Raw genomic sequence first — 23316 nt, forward strand, 5'->3', positions numbered from 1 at the left:
GCGGGGCACGGCTTTCTCAATTTTGTTAAACTATATTGAAGACACCACACTCAAGTACATTTCTATCTAGTTTTCCGTTCTGCCAGGCCACATAAACACACGGTTTCCTTCCTAATTGTGAAAGAGTATTTTCTCTGTAACTTTAACAATAATCCTGATTGATGGGTTGAAAAATAAGTACAGATGAAACGGGTGCGCTTTGTGCATAGCTTGGGATTTTCATAGCAGCTACTGCCCATAAAGCAGCCAGGTGACCGACCTTAAGCACCATTAACAAAGGCCAGCAGAGGAACTGGAATACCTCATAAATCATAATTTTTTAACATTGATGGCTTTTTAATGACCTCGTTTCTGTACAATGACAGGGGCGCAGCTAGTGTCCAGGCATGAGTGCAGCCACCACTGCGAGCCTCTGACATGCAGCAACCACCCGGGCTCTTAAAAGTCAAGTGTAAAACACATACAAACACCAGGTAAATAAGCCATACTATGATCTCCCCTACCACACCTGTGAACAACTGGTATCACACCAGGCACCCAGCAATGCAAACACAGGAGAGGACACATATCACGCTCACACGTGGCAGCATCTGCAAACAACTAAGTAAGTGAGGTTGGGGCAGAATTTCAGAGATAAACTTATTTGGCAACAGGCTTGCACTGGAGCGATGGGCGGTGGGGGTATTAGAAAATGATTCAATATTCATGCAGCTTAAAGCTAGCCTCTGCAATCACAATAAGTCCGGCATATGAACACCCAGCACAAACATTAAGGCCGGTTCTGAGTTGACGACTATGAACACTTCTTTCAACTGTTCACGCCGTAAATATTACAGCCACTCCCAGAGCCCAAAAATGTTTGCATTCTGGCTTCAGTGCCAGGGATGTCCGTAGTAACATCCGCCGTGCTGCAAACAGCAATCCGTGAAAGAACACAACGCCGGTGAAGCCACCACGCACAGTCAACTCACCCATTACAGCCGGCAGGGCGGAGGCGAGCCCTTTCCACAGCACAAAGGACGACTGTGGATTTAGATCACTTTTCATAATACGATGACATCTCCAATGGGGGGGGAGGCAACGACGGAGCAGGAACAGCGGTGGGGGGCTTAGGAAAGGGACTGCAGATGGAGAAACCCCAAGGGAAATGTGAAAAGAAAATTCATTCAGAAAATATATTTGGAAAAAAAAAAAAGCTGTCCCAGCCAACCTGCCACTAGTGAGCACTGCCATTTAGCTGAAGTATTCCGATTGGTATTCGTGTGTCTAGGGGGGTACCCTAATGCGAGTCCAGGAACCCCTTAGGGATCGTGTTTAGGTGCCTAGATAACCAAAGCTCCCTAGGGGTAGCTGTGGAGAGCAGCTCAGGCTTATCATAAAGCACTTACAATACCGCAGTACTCAGGCGGTAACTGTTACACAAGAAAGAACCACACAAGGTGTTGCAAAAATAAAATATTATTTCTACAACACTAAGACTATACTAACATTGGTATATCTCCACTTGGCGATATCTGCACACAAAATATACACTTAGTGACTAGCAGGAAAGCATAGAAGTACATGGAGCCCTATTGAGGGGTGGGGGGGGTCATATTAAGAAAGTGTAAAAGAAGGGAGGTGCCCAACCAAGTTAGGTGTGTTGGAATCCATGGGGCAGTAGGAAATTACCAGGGATAAGTATTAAAGATCCCACAGGTGCCCGGGTGTGGAGTTATTGAGCCGGGTGTCACACTGGCTAACAGAGGGCCGCCACAGTTGGATTTTTATGGATTCAGGACACCTTCCTAGGGGATCTCTAGAAAACCTAAATAAGGTTGGACAGTACCCCCACCCGTGGATACCTAGAACACTGCAGTACCTACACCAGGGAACCCAGGTGCATAGGGTTGAAATTAGATTGGAAACCTTCGTACGAGTCAATGGAAGCCTCGATTGTTCAGATGTTGTTAAAACCCATGGATCAGGTCAGTGGAACCCAAGGGTGAATTTTGGATGAGAAGAACCTGAAAAAGAAGGGGACAGTGTCAAGACCACTCAGAGATGCCCAGGCGGTGCATGCAGGCAATGCCCACCCTCTCGGAAGTGAAATCCCTGCAGGACGGTGAAGGAACAAGTCCAGCTATGGAGTCTAGGGGATGCAGGAGATACTTGGAGTTGCCCACTAGCTGTCCCACATAGTTTGCTCGATTGCAGGAGGGTATGTGGCCAGCAGAACCACCAGCAAGCCTTGGCAAATGCAATTAGATTTGGCAAGGAAGATAGCAGGGTTTTGAGGACCAGCAAAGTCCAAGTGACTCGACCCTAGCAGGGGATTATGGGCAGGCCTTCAGCGGGAAGGAAAGCCAGCCGGAGTCTAAAGATCCCCCACCATTGACCCACTGGCAGCAGGCACAGGGAGTCCCAAGAAGGCTTCAGCAGCACAACAAAACAGAAGTGTCACATCCCCGTAGCTGCAGAGTCGAAGCTGATCTTGGAGTTGCAGAGTGGTGGGGGCTGGGGCTTCTTGGAGCCTGAAGATCGCCTGGAGAAGCGTCAACAAACCTTGACAAGACCAACAGTTAGAGTGCACAGGGTTCCATTCCAGTGGCTGCCACAAGGGCCCACGGTCTCCCAAGTTGCTCAGAAGACAGGAGGGGGACCAGGAGAGGACCACAGAATTGCTTCCTGTGTTGCAGAGCCTTTCGATGTCGTGGGACAGTAGGCTCCACCAGCCAGTCGTCGTTATCTTGAGGTGCCCGCGGATGCAGCAGAGTGACTCCTAACTCCTGCTTGCTTCTTGGATGCCAATAGAGTCCTTGTGTCCCTGGAAGATACACAACCATGGATGCTGCCGAAATCTTGCAGGAGCTGGAAAAACAATGTTGCAGTGGGAGCCCTACCAACTGGATACAGTGTTGTTTCAGTTCCAAAAGCAGACCAGCAGCGGATCTGGGGGCCAGAAGCAGAAGATGCCTTGCAGAGAGTTCCTTGTAGAGTCTTGCTTGACGAATCGGAGGACCCACCCTTGTAGTAGTACTTAAGTAACCCTAAAAGGGGGTGGGTCACTCTCTGTACTGACCCACTTATCAGAGGGGGGAAGGGACATCATCTACCTGGCCTAACCAGTCAGATGCTTCCAGGGGCCTCTGCCTACCTTGTTTCCAAGATGACAGGATCAACCGGCCACCTGGAAGAGCTCTGTGTCCCTCCCTAGAGGAGCTGGATGGGGGTGTGGTGGTGGGGGTAGGCACTGGTGCAAACCGGTTTGTGAGAGGAGGGCACCAAATGCGCCCTTCAAAGCAGTCTGGTGGCGCTGGGAGGCCATCCAACCCCAGCCCAGAGACACCTAGTTCTAAAGGAGGAGGAGGAGGAGGTCATACCCGCCTCCTACAGAAAACACTTTGTTGTGCCGTCCTTCGCTTGAGATAGGCTCACCAGCAGAAGGGTAGAACAGTGTATGGGGTCTGTAGCAGCATGGGCTACTGGGCAGACTCTGCAAGGCACTTACAAATCCCAGGAAATTGAGTCTGGGATTTGTAGGGGTGCATCTGCTCATGCAAGGATACCCTCACACTTAGGAGCATTCAGCCTGGCCTAACAGAGGGGTGAGTTACAGCGTCCAAGGGCAGTGATCACGACACAAGGCAAGCCTTATATCTGAAGTGAAAAGCAAACGCACCATTTCATGGAGGCTGCAATAGCAGGAATGCAGACAGTTTGCATGGCCTCTCGAGGGCAGTAAAATACATGCTGCAGCCCATAGGAGACCCTGGTGCGCCAATGTCCCGGGTACCTTGGAACCATATACTAGAGACTTACACAGGGGCACAAATATATCAACTGTGGGGTGTAAAAGTCCTCCAACAACCAAATTTAGAGATTGCACAGACACTGGGGTCCTGATTAGCAAGACCCCAATGTAATAGAGACTAAACAGACGGACACCAGGCAAAAAGAGGGGGTACTATGTCAGAAGGATGCTACTTTCCTACAGCGTGGGTGACATTGGTGAAACACATTGCGTACTTATTGTTTTAGTTCATATCCTTACAGTAATTTGGTGTCTACTGTGCTGAGGGTGCTCATCAGACATTGACTGGATTGAGTAAACCAAGCAATGAATTAGTGGGGGCACAACAGGAGATCAACTACTAGTTACAGTATTTTTCAACAGGGCATTATGTACAGCTATGAACAATCACTATCCTTTATGCGCCTGTTCTAAGGAAACAGTGATTAAAGTGGGCAATGTGGAAGGTGTGGAGGAGGAGGTGGGGAGCAAAACAAATCCTCTCCCTTGCAAAGCATCATCCGTGCCCCTCATTTACACTCGCATTTCCAGTTGCTCTCTCCCACCCATGCCACTACAGCCCCATTCCCAAAATCTTGCAACACCCTCACCCTGCAGGCTCCATTTCACTCTGGTTTTCTAAACGTGAGAGTAACTGGAATAAGCAGAGCAAGCAACGTTACTGCGTGAGATACAGAAACAAGACCACAATGAGGTGTCATGAAGAGAGAAGTAGGAGGCTTCCCTCCAACCCTCTTCATCTCGAAATATAACAGAAGCAAAGAAACATTTATTTAAAAAATGTGTGTTATGGGAAAAAAAAAAAAAGTATGAAAGAGAAATCGGCAACAAAAACAAAAGGAACAGATGTCTAAACTATGTACCAAACAGAAGTAATTGTGACCCATCTGTTATAAAATTATCACATTCTAAAAAGTAATTAAAACTTAATTTTGTTGATATTGTACTTGTTTGTTTGGTAAATAGAAAGACATCTCTCTCTCTGTTTGGACAATCTGGAACGTACGAGGGAGGAGGCAGGGAGCAGAACTGGGCAATGAAGCGGATGAGAGAGGATGTGGCGCAACGATTGGAGCAATCAACTCTGAAGCTGGGGAACCGGGTGAGAGTCTCAGCGTCGGCTCAACATGCTGTGATTCTGGGCAAAACATGTAATCTCTCCCCGTCAGTCTGAAATATAACTGGTGCTCATGTGAAGTGCCCCATTACCTTTTTGTAGAGTTCATGCTTAACAAACGCATGTACTCTAGGGGAGACGGGAACACAGGTAAAAAGGACCTCTGAAGCACGGGCAAGCTAGTGGAAGGGCACCAGTTGGCAACCAGTGACTGCCAACTGGAAGGGGTACTTAGTCCGAGCTCCAGGGAATAACCAACATTGAGGAAAGAAGAGATGAAGTTCTGCCTGATGAGATAAGAAGCAGCTGCTTACCAGTCAGAAGCAAGAAAAGGAGAGTGAATGGTGAAGCCTACAAATGATAGGTAATGTATGGCGTGTGGGCAGGATGTAAGCCCTTTAAAGATTTTTTTTATTAAAAACAAAAGAAACAAGCAAATACCACCCCCCCCAATTGCTGAAGAACTCCTCCTGGGACATTTCAACTCTAGCCAAGTATAGACTGATCTCCCTCTTACGGTTCCCAGCAAAGGTCCTAATGGTTGTTGAGATATTTAGTGAGGTGTCTGTTGATGGTTTCTCTCCAACTCCTCAACCTACTCAGTCTGATTTCGGACTGAACCACAGCAGGTGAAGTGCCCTCATTGCTGCCACAGATGACACCTGCAGGACTCGGGACAGAGGAGACGTGGCTGTACTCATGCCCCTTGACCTCTCCACAGCATATGACACAGTCTCCCACCCAACAACTATATAACATCAGAATCCAAGGGCGCTCTAAAGCCTCAGCTCCTTCCGGACTGGAACTACCTAGTCAGACAGCCTGGTAACGCACACCGCAGACACCCGCATCTGCCGAGGTCTGCAAAGATCCTCACTGAGCAGACACTCTTCAACGCATACATGATCCCACTAGCCAGCACCATTTGATATCAACGCCCTCTGCTAAGCCGACAGACAGCTTATTCTCTCCCTCATGGGCAAGAGGCCCAGAAGCATATCAAGTTCAGAGCCTGCAGGACTAAAGTCACCCACTGGATGAAAACCAACTGCCCAAAGCCGAACACTAACAAAGCTGAAAGTGTAATCTTCACGAACAGCTCGTTACTGTGGAGCTCCACCAGGTATGTGTCCAATAGAACTTGCGGGACCGCCACTCGCCCCCACCACGGACATGGGGTCATCAAAAAGCAAATTCCAGATGAACACCCAATTTAATGCCATCACTGCGAGTCATACCTTGATGCTGTGGGACAGCGCCCCGGAATGAAAGCACCACGGAAACGTTCACACCGAGGCAGAGAATGTAAAAAGCACGAAACAAAGGAACAGTCACAGCGCATTTTGATACATTTTTACATCTAACCCATAGGCCAATGTGCTCAGGCAGCACCCTTTATAAAGGCTAACAAAGGCACCACCTGTCATTGAAAGTTGGAGCTTGTTAAGCGTCGGGGACCCCGGGACGGGAAGTTACGGAGCCGCTCGGGGAAAAGCGACCAAGCAGCCGCGGGACCCCCAGGGCCCCCGCACCCCCCGAGGCCTCCCCTCCACTCACCGAACCCGCAGACCGCCGCCATGTTGAGAACACCCCGGCCTCCGGCGCCCTCCGCGCGCATCACCTGCGCGTGGCCCCGCCCCCGGTGACGTCACCGCCCACCTGCAGGCCGAGCCACCGCCCCCACGAGGACGTCACTACGTGCCGGCCGCACCTTTCCACTTCGGGTCTGCGCGTGACAGTGGCCTGCCCGGAGGCCGCCATGCCGAGGTCAGGCAATGGACTCTTGTTCCTGAGGAAGGGGCAGGAGGGCTCTGCATCTTCACCCCCTCTGGCTGCAGTGGCGCTGTCACCAGTCTGGCCCTAACGTGGACGCCTGCTTTTAACGTCTACCGCACCTGCTGCTGCAGGATGACGCTCTGCTGCGATATGCTGTCATTTCAGTTTTTCAGGGGCAGTCAATGACATATAGGGAAAATACCATAATTGGTATCATACCTTAAGGTGTAAATACTTACGCTTCAACCTTTGCATTTTTGATTAAACATACACGATTTCTCAACTTGTTTGGTTTTGCCAATCTAAATGAAACTGTATTCCAACACGTCTAATATATGGATTTAATTTATCTTCTTTTATTATTACAGTTTTATATAGCGTGAACAGTGCTTTAAATGGGCTGCTACTCACAGGTTCTGAGTATCTGCACTTTTTTTAATTTTAGAGGGACAATGCCCGCATTTCTCTGTAGGGGTGCAATAGTTATAATAGGACAGTACCAGCAGTTTTCAGTTGCAAACAAGTACTCTGGCATAGTGAGAACAAAAATACATAATGACCATGGTAAGAATAACAGATAACCAACAAATCAGACAGATCCATTAGTTTGCATTGGGGTGAAAGGTCAAGCAGTTTATAGCTGGTTACACTGACTAAGTTAGCAAGGATAATGCAGAGAAGTGATTGTAGCTTCATTTAAAGTGTCTCTCAAATAGGAAGAATCTGATAGACTTCTGATCGCAGATTCCTCACCTTAGAATATTCCTGAAGCATCAGATTGGATTAGGATAATGTTGAGCAGTACATCTGTGCGCCGGCAGGTAGTGTCCACCGACTTGGTTTGCACCTAAAGTGACGTCGCAATGACCCTTGCTGGCCTCACAAAGGTTCCTTTCTTTTTGCTCCAACAGCACAGATCTGGAGAGCTATCTTGCGCAGTTTTTTTTTACCACTTTTTTCAACTTTTTGTCGAGTCCTCTTTAGAGTGTTGCTCCAAGTGTGCTAGGGATATGTCTCCCAACAAACCCAGAGGGTTTAAATCATGTGGAGAATGTCACACACAGATGTCTCTCTTTGACCCACAGTTCGTTTGCCTGTAGTTCCTGGGGTTGAGCAAAGATCCCAAAGCCTGCTACGACTGCAAGTCCATGAATCTGAAGGTGATATGAGGGCAGGCATTGAAGCTCCTGGCAGCACAGCAGAAGAAGGTTCCACATCGATCCTGGGTGTGCTCTTGTGGGCGATCACAAGGCCATTCCTGGAGCCTTTCCCAACCACAATGGTCTTCACAGTTCAAGACTTCTTCCTCAAAGACGGGTAAGTCCAAGAAGCACCAGAAGAAGTCAAAGCATTCTTCAGCTACACAGCCACAACACCGTGCTCATAGGCCCCACCCCCACGCTCCACCTGTGGAGCCAGTGTCCGGGCATGCTCAGTGCCATCCCAAGTTCCTTGGAGCCAGAATGACATCCACCCAACTTAAAGAACTTATGATGCCATGCACTCCATCTTCGGCCCACTGACTCCCTCTGGAGTGCCTTTGGACCTCATGGAATCAAGAGGTGCCACCGCTGGGTTACTGCTGGTGGGTTCTCCCCCAACCCCAGGTAGGGTGTCGGGATCTGCCCTTGGATCTAGACTAATGCTGTCACAGATGCCTCCTTTCATCCTGGTTCCTTCCACTCTGGCTCCATCCTTGATGCCTCTGGTGCACCTTGACGATGAAACCATTATTCCCGACTCCAAACCTGTGCCCCCGCCACAATCCAACAACAATGTCATCACTATTCAGGTCCTACTTACCCCTGGACTTACCATTCCTAAATTATCATTCCGATGAGAAGAGAGAGGGAGATGAAGAAGAAGAGTTTAGTTCCCTAGAAAATGACCCTAAGCCAGCAGAAAATTATTAATGAGATGTGGGTTCCTCTGACATCTCATCGGACTCTGGTATGCCTTCCCCTCCAGTCCAGTTTCGGAAGCCTTTGAGGCTCGCCAGGTGTTACAGTTCCTGCAGGGGGAGGTGTGAAGCACCTCCACCCAGGACAGGCTTTGTTCCTGGTCACAGAGTGCACAAAGGCACTCACCCTATGTGGCCAGAAACTAGTCTGGAAGGGGCAGGCTGGCAGAGACCGGTCAGCCTAGCACTAGCAGTTGGGCTGGCATGCAGGGGGCATCTCTAAGATGCCCTCTGTGTGCATTTCTCATTCAATCCCACACTGGCATCAGTGTGGATTTATTGCGCTGAGAAGTTTGATACCAAACTTCCCAGTATTCAGTGTAGCCATTATGGAACTATGGAGTTCGTGTTGGACAAACTCCCAGACCATATACTCTTTATGGCTGCCCTGCACTTACAATGTCTAAGAATTGGCTTAGACACTGTAGGGGCATAGTGCTCATGCAGCTATGTCCTCACCTGTTTTATAGTGCACCCTGCCTTAGGACTGCGGGTGCCAGATCCAGGGTGCTGTCCAGTCCACCACCCCTCCAGGTTGCCACAGCGTCTAAGCCTAGTTAGTGCATCCGCCATCCTGCAAGGCATCCCGTTAGCAGCAGGATCAGGCACTACCTGCCCCAACAGTCTGCTATAATGGTTGCTTCAGATTATGTATAAGGTGTACACCCTCCCATTTGTGTAAACCCCCCACCTTTACCACCATCCCAAAACAGGTTGATAAAGGACTGTCTCTCCTTTCTCCTTTGGTGTCTGGACCAGACGTAGGGTGTGGCTGTTAGTCCCACTACTTTCTGGTGCCCAAAAAGGATGAAAACCTCCATATTATATTAGACCTGCACCCTCTCAGCTACTTGAGGTTACTTGAGAAATTCAAGATGCTCACATTGGCTCAGGCTCTGTCTGCGCTAGACCTGGAGACTGGATGGTGGTGTTGGATCTGCAGGAGGCACATTTCCAAAACCTGTCATACAGGCCACAGGTGGTACCTGTGGTTCATGGTGGGCTATGAGCATTTCCTGTTTGCTGTGCTCCCTTTATCTTTACCAGTACCCCTAGGGTGTTCATGAAAGTAATGGCAGTGGTTGCAGCCCATATGCATAGGTTGAGGGTTCCAGTTTTCCCCTACCTTCATGACTGGCACTTGAAGGGGAGCTTACCCCAGGGAGTCCTCACCCAACTCCAGACTTTCACAAACCTCCTTCATTCACTGGGGTTCATTATTAACGTCACATTGGTTCTCCCTCAGATGCTGTCTTTCATTTGGACCATTCTGGACACAGTGCAATTACATTACTAATCTATTGCAACAAACAGGACAGGGTCATTGATTCTGTGAGTGGGGGCTCTTCACCTCTGGGCTTGACAGGAATCCTAGGACATTTTCCTGAATGCAGGGTCACTGAACACCATGGCGGGTGAAATCGGCCATCAATGCCTTGCGGATCACAAGTGGCGACTACATGCAAAGGTAGCACAAGTTCTTTTCCCCATCTGGGAAGAATCTTGGCCCATTCTGTTTGCCTCCATTGAGAATGCATAATGTCATAAATTCTGCACATTGGAGTTTCCAAAGCGGTCTTCATTCAGAGATGCATTTCATATCGAGTGGACTTCAGGACTTCTATATGCCTTTCCGCCAATTCCACTCCTTCCCTGAGTTCTAATAAGATCAGGACAGACCTGGCCCAAGTCATTCTTGTGGCTCCAGATTGGGTGCAGAGGGTTTGGTATTACAAGCTATTCAGCATGAGTATCATTCCTCTGGTCAGGATGCACTTTCAGGAGTATCTCCTACCGCAGCAACAGGACAGGGTCTTGCACCCAAAGCTGCACACTGTCTACCTTCATTCAAAGAGATTGAGAAGCAACAGGTGAAAGTTTTCAATCTTCCTCTTAAGGTCTGTGATGTTATCTTGGCAGCCAGACATCCCTCCATTACCACCGTATATCCTTGTCATTGGGATAAGTTCATGGTTTGGTGTTCTTTTTGCCAGGGTGACCCCCTTTTTGCACCATTGTCAGAGGTGTTGCTGTTTGTTTTGTCTCTAGCCTGGCAAGGCTTTGTCCTGTGCACTGTTAAGGGTTATGTATTGACCATTTCAACTTTCCTGTGGCTGCCAGATCAACCATCCTTGTTCAAGTTACCTGTTGTAATTAGTTTCCTGAAAGGTTTGCAACATTTGTTACCTTCTACCCCTTTGGTGATGCCCCAATGGGACCTCAATCTGGTCCTCACCTTTCTCATGTGCTACTTTTTGAGTCCCTACAGAGCTGTTCTCTACAACTCTTGACTATCAAAACAGTCATTCTGGTGGCCTTTGCATTTGCTGGAACAGTGAGCAAGTCTCAGTTCACCCTCTGTACACCTGCCTTTTAGCTAACAAATTGGTTCTTCAAACACATGATTCCTTTCTGTCGAATGTTGTGACCCCATGTCATGTTGGCAAGAGCATCACTTTCCCTACTATTTTTGCTTCCCTCATCCTTTCAAGCAGAAGGAGAACCGCAATTGCCCTGACCCAAAGAGAGTTCTTTCATTATACATTTACTGCACTAAGAACCTGTAGGTAGATGGTCAGTTCTTCATTGAGTTTACTGGAGCTGGAAAGGGTTGTGCAGAATTGTACCATTTTTCAATGGATTGTACACTGCATTAAGATCTACTATACATCAGCTAAGGGGCAACCTCTTGAAGGCTTGCAGGCTCATACCTCTGGGGCCAAGACAGCTACTACTGCGTTGGCCCATGGGGTAGCTATCCTGGGCATCTGACAAGCCGCTATGTAAGTGTCCCTCAACACGTTCACGAAGTACTATTGCTTGGACAGTCAGGTTTGTTAAGAGGGGAGTCTGCCTGTCCGGGCTCCATGATTTTATGGTTTCAGCCAATTCATAGACCCACCCTGAGTGGGTATTTCTTGGGTATCTGATATGAGGTGAGGAATCTGCAGTTAGAAATCTCTTTCAGAAGATAAAGTTATTCACCTTTTTTAATGCCTTTTCTGGTAGAGACTCTATTTAATTGCGGGTTCCTCACCAATTCTCCCATTCTCCCCTCTCGCCACCTGGCCTCTTCACCCTAATGATCCCATTAGATACTGCATTCTGGCCTAAGATTAATTTTTACATGGCTCCACGTTTTGTGTGTGGAAACGGTCATGAAAGAAACTGATGTCTGTGTGCCAGGTTGGCGACTATATGGGCAGCACAATATCGTGCTGATCCATGCTACTTGTATTAAACCACAGCAGTGGTTACCATGGGTGGAACTGTTGAATTCACAGCATCAGGTTTACTTGTTGAAACTGGTACTTGGGGTAATGTCGGAGACACTGCAGGATCCTCATTTGCTGGAATAGGGATCATGACTTCAGCGTGGCTGTACTCTTCTTGAGAAAGTCATTTCAGAGTAGGGAGATCGATTCTGGAGGCACCTTGGTGGGAATTGGGTCTGCTGAACAGAATCAGCCACATAATCCTTTCTGATGTGATCAATCATATTTCTGTTTGTCTTTTTACAAGACAATGACTGCCAAATTATTATTGAGTGTCATTAACCCCAAGAAGTGGAACAGATGGTCTGTAGAAAGGCCCAAAGACTTATTTTTCCAGTATCTTTTTTTGAACTAGCTTTCCCACTTTGGGGAGTCACCCATCAGCAGCTTTAGAAATCTTATCTTTGTTAGTGGCAGACTCAGATTTCTTCACATTAGACAACTTAGTTCTAGTTTCTTGAATGTTCTGCAACAGAGCGACTCATGCCAAAGGTGATTTAAACTCTCCCATCTTTCCAGGGACATATGTTGATACTCCAAAGAGCATTTTGAATGGGGTGTGACCTCCTAATACTCTTCTAGGCAAGTTGTTTAGCGCCCTTTGAACCCCAAATAGATTATGCAGCCAGATAAATCCTTTATCCAATATTCTACCAGTCAAGGCATGTTTAAGCATACTGTTGGTGCGTTCTACAGCCTGGTTTGATTCCAGGTGGAAAGGGTGTGAATATAACAGTTGTACTCCTAAAGCAGACGCAGTATCCATGAATGCTTTAGTGGCGAATGCAGGACCATTGTCTAAATGAATGGTTTGAACTGCTCTCATTGCCACTAGGTACTATAAGTCTTTTATGACAGCTCGAGCAGTGGCAATCTTTTGTGGTCAAAGCCAAAGGAATCTGGAGCATGAATCGACTGCAACCAATAAATATTTGCACCAGTTAACACTCTTGGTTGGCACAATGTGGTCGAGAAAAAATTACCACAAATAGTTTCTCAGCGTAAGTAAGGGGAGTCCCTGTTTGTTTTGCAACAGTGGAATGTTTTATCTGTCGAGCAATAGTTCATGGCTGCAAATATTTTTTTAACTTTGGTTAGTAGAGGCACTGGTATTGTTGCTGAAGCATTGATACAGTAGTGCTAAACTATCCCTTCATGAGCTGCCTTTATTAAATCTAATCAAGTTTCATTAGGAATATTGTTGTGGTTTAAGATCTTTGACTGATGATGTCAGAGATTAGAATGGGGAGGACGAGGAGATTCTCTGCGTGGCGGGTGGTGAAGGAGCAGGGAGGAAGAAGCCAGTGGTGCATCTTGGTGGATGCTATTTGTTATTAAAGACTTTTGGCTGAACCTAAATGAGACTGGACTCACCTTGACAAGTGGCGACGAGTTACTGAAGCATCCACCAGCCTGGTGAACCTCAGCGTGCAGTTGATCGCCGGTTTGGTGAAATTCCGTGGATTCCTGCTGCCAATCTGGTGAGGCACTGGGTGTCGTGTTCACATTTTGTGAAACACGGGTAGAGGATAAGCACAAACTGCAGTTTGAGGAAGAATATACAATATTCTTATATTTGCGGATGAGCATGCGCTTCTGGGGAAGCACGCCATCTTGGAAATTGACTACGTGAGAGAATTACCTTGCGCTTTGTCTTGAGCGCCAAGGTCGGCACGAGTGTCAGAGCGTCAGTGTTGTTTTGAGCGCCATAACCGATTCTTGAGGTCGGCGCGAGTGTGGGAGCTTTGGCGTGAGAGTGGGAGCTTCAGTTCCAATGTCGGTGTGTTGAATTGTATGGATCCGCTCACACTTCGGCTTGCATAGCCACTTCCTGTTTAATTAAAGGGATTACCGCAAGAAGCTAGAACGCTACCCTTATTTCCTGCTACACGAACTGAGGAATGGCCATTTCTTAGTTTAATGAAGGAATTATTGCAGGAGGCTGGAACGCTGGCCTTACTTCCTGATACAAACTAAGGAACACTGGAAGTGATCTGGAAGTTGAGTCATTTCATGACCTTTAGTGATTACACTATTTTAATATATTTATTTAGTCAATTTGTCTGTTTTAAGGTTAATTAGTGGTGGTATTTATTAATTTACCTTGTTATTTTTTTGTATTGCATTATTAATAATTACAATATGTCACAAGTGGCTCCTCTCAATTTATCCCAACCACCACAATTTTTATCTGAGCGAGGTTAACCTGTGATACCTTGGAAAAAATTTATCAATCTGTTTGAATCTTATTTGATTGGAATTGGTGGGGAAACATTCTCACCTGCGAGAAAACAAGGAATTCTTTTACATAATTTGGGCATTGAAGGAAAGAACATTTATGACAGTCTTGACCTAATTACCATTGGCACTGCTGATGGTGACCCCAGAGATGTTTATGAAATGTCAGTCATGATGCTTAAAAAACATTTTGGAACTCAAATAAACATTTTCATGGAAAGGCACAAATTCTTCATAAGAACACAAGCTAAAGATGAAAGGGTTGGAAATTATGTTGCATCTATCAAAGCCTCAGCACAAACTTGCGAATTGGCTGATTTAACTGACTCTCTCATCAGGGATCAGCTTGCACGGTTTACTAACAATTAGAGGGTGCAAGAAAAGTTGTTAGTGAAAAATCCTTCTTTACGTGAAGCTATTACCATTGTGGAAAGTATGGAGCATGCTACCTTTTGAGCTAAGGAGATGAAGGACACTGCTTCTAATTGCCATGTGTAGGAGGCTGGCCTGGCTTATAGTGGGTACCTTGTGGTACTTACACCCTGTGCCAGGTCCAGTTATCCCTTATTAGTAGAATAGAGGTGTTTCTAGAAGCTTAGGCTGATAGAAGGTAGCTATGGAAAAGCAGCTTAGGCTGAACTAGGAGACATGCAAACTTGGACTGAAGGATCACTGGACTGTGGGGGTCACTTGGATCCAGCTCCTGTGTTCCAGGGACCACGCTCGTCAGGATGAGAGGGGACCCAGAGGACCGGTGATGCAGTCTTTTGGTGCCTCCGTTAGCAGGGGGAAGATTCTGTCGACCCACGGGAGATTTCTTCTTGGCTTCCAGTGCAGGGTGAAGGCAGACAGCCCTCAGAGCATGCACCACCAGGAAACATTCGAGAGAGCCGGCAGGATGAGGCGCTACAATGTTGCTGGTAGTCGTCTTGCTACTTTGTTGTGGTTTTGCAGGCGTCCTGGAGCAGTCAGTGGTCGATCCTTGGCAGAAGTCGAAGAGGGAAGTGCAGAGCAACTCTGGTGAGCTCTTGCATTCGTTATCTGAAGAATACCCAGAGGAGAGACCCTAAATAGCCAGAAAAGGAGGTTTGGCTACCAAGAAAGGAGGTTTGGCTACCAAGAGAGGTAAGAGCCTATCAGAAGGGGTCTCTGACATCACCTGCTGGCACTGACCACTCAGGGCAGTCCAGTGTGCCCCAACACCTCTGAATCCAAGATGGCAGAGGTCTGGGACACATTGGAGGAGCTCTGGGCACCTCCCCTGGGAGGTACTGGTCAGGGGAGTGGTCACTCCCCTTTCCTTTGTCCAGTTTCGTGCCAGAGCAGGGCTGGGGGATCCCTGAACCGGTGTAGACTGGCTTATGCAGAGATGGGCACCATCTGTGCCCATCAAAGCATTTCCAGAGGCTGGGGGAGGCTACTCCTCCCCAACCCTTCACACCTAATTCCAAAGGGAAACCAGTAGTGCATAAAGTAAGAAAAGTACCATACTTGTTGTTAAACCCACTGCAAGATGAACCTAATAGGTTATTGAGTTTGGGAGTTATTGAAGAAATTGATGCCTCAGAATGGTTAGCTTCTATTGTTTTAGTTTCTAAGGATAATGATCAAAAATATGAATGTGTGTGGATTTGAGGGGTCTCAACCGGTTTATATGGGTGGATCGTCAACCACTACCCAATATTAACAAAACTCTGATGATGCTGTCTCAGGCCAAAGTATTTAGTGTGATGGTTTTGTCTGCAGCATATCATCAAATTATACTCCATGAAGACTCAAGACATCTTACATCTTTTGTCATGCCTTTGGGAGCTTTCAGGTTTGTTAGGATGCTATTTGGACTAGCTTTGGCTGTTGTATGTTTCCAAAGAGTAATGAAGGAAGTGCTCAAGGGTCTAGATTTGGTATTGTTTTTCCAGGAGTATATGCTTGTCTATGGTGAAGATGAAGATAAACATGACACAGCTCTAAGAGAAGCATTGAGGAGGTTAAAGTAAAAGGGGTTGACTTTGAAGAGATAAAATTGTAAATTCAGGGTTGGAACAGTTTCATACTTGGGTCACACTGTCTCTGGTGACAGTATTAAACCTAAACTAGCATTGGCCAAGTCAATTACATCTATGCCTACACCTTCAGACAAGGATCAGGTGTGATCATTTTTAGGTCTTGCTGAATACTATTCAAAATTCATTAAGAGTTTTGTGAGTGTGGTGCAACCTGTTAGAAATGGGGTTTTTGGTTGGCAGTCAGGTTACCCTCTGTCCAAGCAAAAGCCCTCACTCTAGTCAGGGTAAGTCACACACTATCCAAGATTATCTTGTGCCCACCCTCTGGTAGCTTGGCACGAGCAGTCAGGCTTAACTTAGAAGGCAATGTGTAAAGTATTTGTGCAATAAATCATACAATACCACCATATAGCACCACAAAAATACACCACACAGTGTTTAGAAAAATATATAATATTTATCAGGATAATTGTAGGTCAAAAAGAATAAAGTTGCAATGGAAAATTGTAGAAATATCACAGGGAAGTGATATAAAGTGTCTTAAGTCTTTAGAATGTAACAAAAGTCTCTTTCAAGCACAAGTACCTGGTTAGGAGTGGAAAAATCTCCTCGGAGGGCCACAAGAGAAGAGGTGCGTGGAAAAAGGGTGTGTGCGTCGATTTCTCCCCAGCACACACGGACTTGCGTCGTTATTTTCCACGCGGGGAAGTCGGGCGTCGTTTTCCGGCGCGTGGACAGTCTCTTTCCGTGGATCGCGGGGATTACCAGATGTCCCGGGTCTGTGCGTGGATTCTCCTGCTTGTTCTCCGGCTGTGCGTCGATCTGCGGGGCTGCGCGTCGAATTTACGAACTCACGGCAGGCGTCGCGTCGATTTCTCCTCTAGACTTCGATCTGCGGGGCTGCGCGTTGAAATTACGATCTCACGGCAGGCGTCGCGTCGATTTCTCCTCTAGAGGTCGGGCGGCGTTGTCCTTGCGAGGCCGTGCGTCGGATCTTCGATCGTCCCAAGAGCGTCGCGTCGATCAGCGTCGGTGTGCGGCGTTTTTCTCGCCGCGAAACAAGCTGTGCGTCGAAATTTTTGGCGCACGGAGCGTCCAAGTAAAAGAGAGAAGTCTTTTTGGTCCTGAGACTTCAGGGAACAGGAGGCAAGCTCTATCCAAGCCCTTGGAGAGCACTTTCACAGCCAGACAAGAGTTCAGCAAGGCAGCAGGGCAACAGCAAGGCAGCAGTCCTTTGTAGAAAGCAGACAGGTGAGTCCTTTGAGCAGCCAGGCAGTTCTTCTTGGCAGGATGTAGTTTCTGGTTCAGGGTTCTTCTCCAGCAAGTGTCTGATGAGGTAGGGCAGAGGCCCTGTTTTATACCCAAATGTGCCTTTGAAGTGGGGGAGACTTCAAAGAGTGGCTAAGAAGTGCACCAGGTCCCCTTTCAGTTTACTCCTGTCTGCCAGGGTCCCAGTAGGGGGTGTGGCAGTCCTTTGTGTGAGAGCAGGCCCTCCACCCTCCCAGCCCAGGAAGACCCATTCAAAATGCAGATGTATGCAAGTGAGGCTGAGTACCCTGTGTTTGGGGTGTGTCTGAGTGAATGCACAAGGAGCTGTCAACCAAGCCCAGCCAGACGTGGATTGTAAGGCACAGAAGGATTTAAGTGCAAAGAAATGCTCACTTTCTAAAAGTGGCATTTCTAGAATAGTAATATTAAATCCGACTTCACCAGTCAGTAGGACTTTGTATTACCATTCTGGCCATACTAAATATGACCTCCCTGCTCCTTTCAGATCAGCAGCTGCCACTTCAACAGTGTATGAGGGCAGCCCTAATGTTAGCCTATGAAGGGAGCAGGCCTCTCAGTAGTGTGAAAACTAATTTAGGAGTTTTACACTACCAGGACATATAACTACACAGGTACATGTCCTGCCTTTTACCTACACAGCACCCTGCCCTAGGGGTTACCTAGGGCACACCTTAAGGGTGACTTAGATGTAGAAAAAGGGGAGTTCTAGGCTTGGCAAGTACTTTTAAATGCCAAGTCGAGGTGGCAGTGAAACTGCACACACAGGCCTTGCAATGGCAGGCCTGAGACAAGGAAAAAGGGGCTACTTAAGTGGGTGGCACAACCAGTGCTGCAGGCCCACTAGTAGCATTTAATTTACCAGCCCTATGCACATAAAGTGCACCTTACTAGGGACTTATAAGTAAATTAATAGTCCAATCAGGTATGATTCCAGGTTACCATGTTTTAAGGGAGAGAGCATATGCACTTTAGCACTGGTTAGCAGTGGTAAAGTGCACAGAGTCTATAAACCAGCAAAAACAGTGTCCAAAAAAATGGAGGGAGGCAGGCAAAAAGTTAGGGGTGACTACCCTAAGGCTGTCAGGTCTAACACAACCCTTAAGGGTTATGCTAAGAAAGGGTATGAGTTTTGAGTGGTCTTCGGAATGTGAAGAAGCCATTAATTTTGTAAAAAACAAAATTGGAGAAATGCCCACTTTGGGTCATTTTGATACTAATAGAAAAACCGTGTTGTCCACTGATGCGAGCCTGAAGGGTCTTGGTGCAGTTCTCCCACAGATCGTGGACGGTGAAGAAAGAGTTGTAGCTTTTGCGTCTCATTCACTTAAGGAGTCAGAAGAACATTATTCTGTCATAGAGCGTGAGTCCTTGGCTTGCAAGTGGGCTACAAATCATTTTAAGTACTTTCTATGGGGTTTACCATTTGTGCTTAGAAGTGATCACAGACCTTTGGTTCAGATATTTGCTTCCCGAAGTGTTGAAAACACAACTCCGCATATCAAACGTTAGGTAGAAAACTTGATGGAATATAATTTCTAGGTTGAGTATTTGCCTGGGAAGAAGAATGTTCCAGCTGATTTTCTTTCCAGATCGCCTTTGGCAGATCACATTACGGATGACCAAGTTCCGATATTGTGGGTCAAAGAATCAGCTATTGATAAAGAAGAATGGTATTTAGAATGTGAGAAGGGCGCTGTTCGTAAGTTGGTCTCTGATTACGTGGTGGAAGGTTGGCCTTGTTTAAGTGGTTGTTCAGAAGGTGCTAGAGAATTTTGGAATGTCAAGGATGAGTTAAGTATTGTTGAGGGCAATTTGTATATATGTGAAAGACTAGTCCCACCAGCAGGATTATATGAAAAGTTAGTCAACTTGGCTCATGAGGGACATTTAGGTAGAAACGTGACTAAGGCAAGTGTCAGAGAATGTTACTGGTGGCCTGGTTTAGATAGACAGGTGGAAGCACTTGTCAAAAATTGCATACAATGTGCAAGTAATGATAAGTCCAAAAGTGTAAGAACTGCTCCTTTATCACCTGTCTCTATCCCAGATGAACCTTGGCACAAATTGGGGCTGGATTTGATTGGACCATTTGAAGCCTTACCTTTTAAGGAAAGATTTGTCATTGTTTTGGTTGATTATACTTCTAAGTAGGTCACTGCCGGTTAAGTAAGTTCAATTACCACCAAGGTTGTTATGGAGTTTTTAACTGATGTTTTTGCTTGTGAGGGTATCCCTACGGTGTTAATCACTGATAATGGTGTACTATTCACTTCATTAGAGATGAAGAACTTTCTGAACAGTTTAGCCATTTCCCATTTCCGTACTTCACTATATTCTCCTCAGGCAACTGGTCTGGTTGAGAAGATGAATCAATTAGTGAGAGCTAGTGTGCAAACTGCTCTTGATAATAGACTACCTTTGAAAACTGTTCTCAGAGAAAAATTGTGGGCTCATAGGAATTCCCCAAATGCTGTGACTGGATATGTCTCAGTTTAGAGTCTTAAGAGGTAGTGGCAGGTCCTAAATTAAATCCATTATGATTGTGGCCTAGAGGAAAGAGTGAGAAGTCATCAAAAAATTTGGGGCCCATCGGTTATGAAGTAATTGCAAACCAAGCCAAGTACAAAGAGGTATTTGATGCTAGACATAGTGCACACCAAAGAGTTTGGCATGTGGGTGATTTGGTATATAAAAAGAAACCTATGTGGACACAAAAAGGTGAATCCAAATTTATGGGACCAAGAAACATTGTGCAAATCAAAAGAAATGTTGTGGTCCTAGAAGGAGGTGATGTATGGAGTATGTCATGCTTAGCCAAATGTGTGAATGGAGAATTGAATATTGAAAACATGTGCAAAGAGCAAAATTATTGTGAGCCTGATAGTAGTGGGGAGATAAGGAGAAGCATAAGAAAGAAGATATTCCCTAGACATTTGAAAGATTTTGTACATTGAGGAATTTGATATGGTAACATGATGTATAATAGTGTATTCACTACTAATTGTTCTAATAATCTTTAGAATTGTATTAATTCCATTTACATACAATATATGTTATATTTTGTTGTTTTTCAGTTTATTTAGTTATGTTTTTTTCCTTCTCATTTTTTATCCTGTTCTCAAACTCTCCTTTGTATTAGAAGTTGAGTTAAAGTTAATTTGTTGGTCATTGTAAGGGGGAAGATGTGTTGTGGTTTAAGATCTTTGACTGATGATGTCAGAGATTAGAAAGGGGAGGACGAGGAGATTCTCTGCGTGGCGGTTGGTGAAGGAGCAGGGAGGAAGGAGCCAGTGATGCATCTTGGTGGATGCTATTTGTTATTAAAGACTTTTGGCTGAACCTAAATGAGACTGTAATCACCTTGACAAATATGTTTATCTGATAGAAACATTATCTTTAGTACAGGTTAGGAGTATTTAGAAGGAAAGCCGTCAGGAAGTTTCTCTCTTTTCAATGTTGCTTGTATTGCTTCCAAATTGTCTGTATCAATCTTCATTTGATACCAAGTTACAGAAGCCACCATAAAGGTTTCCACTGCTGGTTTTGCAGCCAAACCCAATGCACACTTCCCATTAGCATGACTTCCTTCACTTGTATGGGCCATGTGTGCTGTGCGTGGACCAAAAGAAGCTAATCCTGTAGGACAGTCACCTGTCCCCAAAGTTGTTTACTTATTGTCTTCCCTTTGTAATCTTTGACTCCAGGTGCCAATGTGGTAAATCTACATTGTATCATTGGACACAAAATGCAGAATCTGACAATAAATGTAAAAACTGCCAGGTCTGTTCTTCGTAGAACAAGTAACAGGGCATGTATCTCTGCGAGCTGTGCAGTGGAATCATCCAAAACATTGGCGTGTGTACATCTTCAGCAGTTCCCTGCGCTGCATTTCTACTTAGTGGCAACCGCAGGCTTTGCAGAGCCATCCATGTAGAACACACTCTTACACTCATGTATAAAGCTTTCAAAGTCTGTGGAATATTTTGTGTGTAATGCAAAAATGCTTGCATGTGAAGTGTAAGGGCACACTTAAATTTAGCATTTCAAGAAGCAGCCCTCTGCACCCTATGCCGTGTAGAGCATGCACATTAGGAATTCTTGCTTTTGCTGCTGCTTCTAGTGTAGGTATCAGAGAAACTATAATAGTTTGCTTCCCCTGCAGCAAAGGACACTCCTTCACTACAGTTGTCTGTACTGCAGAGAGAATTTTCTCAGTAGTAATAAAGCATTCCTCTTCAGACGAATAAAGATGTGATCTAAGTCATCTGTCATGTCATGTTTGTGAGAAGGTAGCCTCTTTCTAGCCTTGTTACCCCCACTTTTGGCCTGTTTGTGAGTGTATGTCAGGGTGTTTGTCACTGTTTTCACTGTCTCACTGGGATCCTGATAGCCAGGCCTCAGTGCTCATAGTGAAAACACCATGTTTTCAGTATGGTTGTTATGTGTCACTGGGATCCTGCTGGTCAGGACCCCAGTGCTCATAGGTTTGTGGCCTATATGTATGTGTCACTGGGACCCTGTCACACAGGGCCCCAGTGCTCATAGGTGTGCATGTGTATGTTCCCTGTGTGGTGCCTAACTGTCTCACTGAGGCTCTGCTAACCAGAACCTCAGTGGTTATGCTCTCTCATTTCTTTCCAAATTGTCACTGACAGGCTAGTGACCATTTTTACCAATTTACATTGGCTTACTGGAACACCCTTATAATTCCCTAGTATATGGTACTGAGGTACCCAGGGTATTGGGGTTCCAGGAGATCCCTATGGGCTGCAGCATTTCTTTTGCCACCCATAGGGAGCTCTGACAATTCTTACACAGGCCTGCCACTGCAGCCTGAGTGAAATAACGTCCACGTTATTTCACAGCCATTTTTCACTGCACTTAAGTAACTTATAAGTCACCTATATGTCTAACCTTTACCTGGTAAAGGTTAGGTGCAAAGTTACTTAGTGTGAGGGCACCCTGGCACTAGCCAAGGTGCCCCCACATTGTTCAGAGCCAATTCACTGAACTTTGTGAGTGCGGGGACACCATTACACGCGTGCACTACATATAGGTCACTACCTATATGTAGCTTCACCATGGTAACTCCGAATATGGCCATGTAACATGTCTATGATCATGGAATTGCCCCCTCTATGCCATCCTGGCATAGTTGGCACAATCCCATGATCCCAGTGGTCTGTAGCACAGACCCTGGTACTGCCAAACTGCCCTTCCTGGGGTTTCACTGCTGCTGCTGCTGCCAACCCCTCAGACAGGCAGCTGCCCTCCTGGGGTCCAGCCAGGCCTGGCCCAGGATGGCAGAACAAAGAACTTCCTCTGAGAGAGGGTGTGACACCCTCTCCCTTTGGAAAATGGTGTGAAGGCAGGGGAGGAGTAGCCTCCCCCAGCCTCTGGAAATGCTTTGTTGGGCACAGATGTGCCCAATTCTGCATAAGCCAGTCTACACCGGTTCAGGGACCCCTTAGCCCCTGCTCTGGCGCGAAACTGGACAAAGGAAAGGGGAGTGACCACTCCCCTGACCTGCACCTCCCCTGGGAGGTGTCCAGAGCTCCTCCAGTGTGCTCCAGACCTCTGCCATCTTGGAAACAGAGGTGCTGCTGGCACACTGGACTGCTCTGAGTGGCCAGTGCCACCAGGTGACGTCAGAGACTCCTGCTGATAGGCTCCTTCAGGTGTTAGTAGCCTTTCCTCTCTCCTAGGTAGCCAAACCCTCTTTTCTGGCTATTTAGGGTCTCTGTCTCTGGGGAAACTTCAGATAACGAATGCATGAGCTCAGCCGAGTTCCTCTGCATCTCCCTCTTCACCTTCTGATAAGGAATCGACCGCTGACCGCGCTGGAAGCCTGCAAACCTGCA

The 23316-nt window shown here is 46.5% G+C and overlaps 1 protein-coding gene across 1 annotated transcript in view; it reads right to left on the reverse strand.

The window, feature by feature from the left end:
• The window catches only part of KRTCAP3 (keratinocyte associated protein 3), a 41638-nt gene extending 34951 nt beyond the window's left edge, over nucleotides 1-6687 (reverse strand). The window contains exon 1 of the mRNA XM_069233573.1: nucleotides 6468-6687. Coding sequence (XP_069089674.1) covers nucleotides 6468-6528 — 61 coding nt within the window. The 5' untranslated portion in view covers nucleotides 6529-6687. The remainder of the gene's footprint in view (nucleotides 1-6467) is intronic.
• Between the last annotated feature and the right edge of the window lie 16629 nt (nucleotides 6688-23316).

Source organism: Pleurodeles waltl, chromosome 5 (assembly GCF_031143425.1).
Source record: "Pleurodeles waltl isolate 20211129_DDA chromosome 5, aPleWal1.hap1.20221129, whole genome shotgun sequence".
Taxonomy (NCBI): domain Eukaryota; kingdom Metazoa; phylum Chordata; class Amphibia; order Caudata; family Salamandridae; genus Pleurodeles; species Pleurodeles waltl.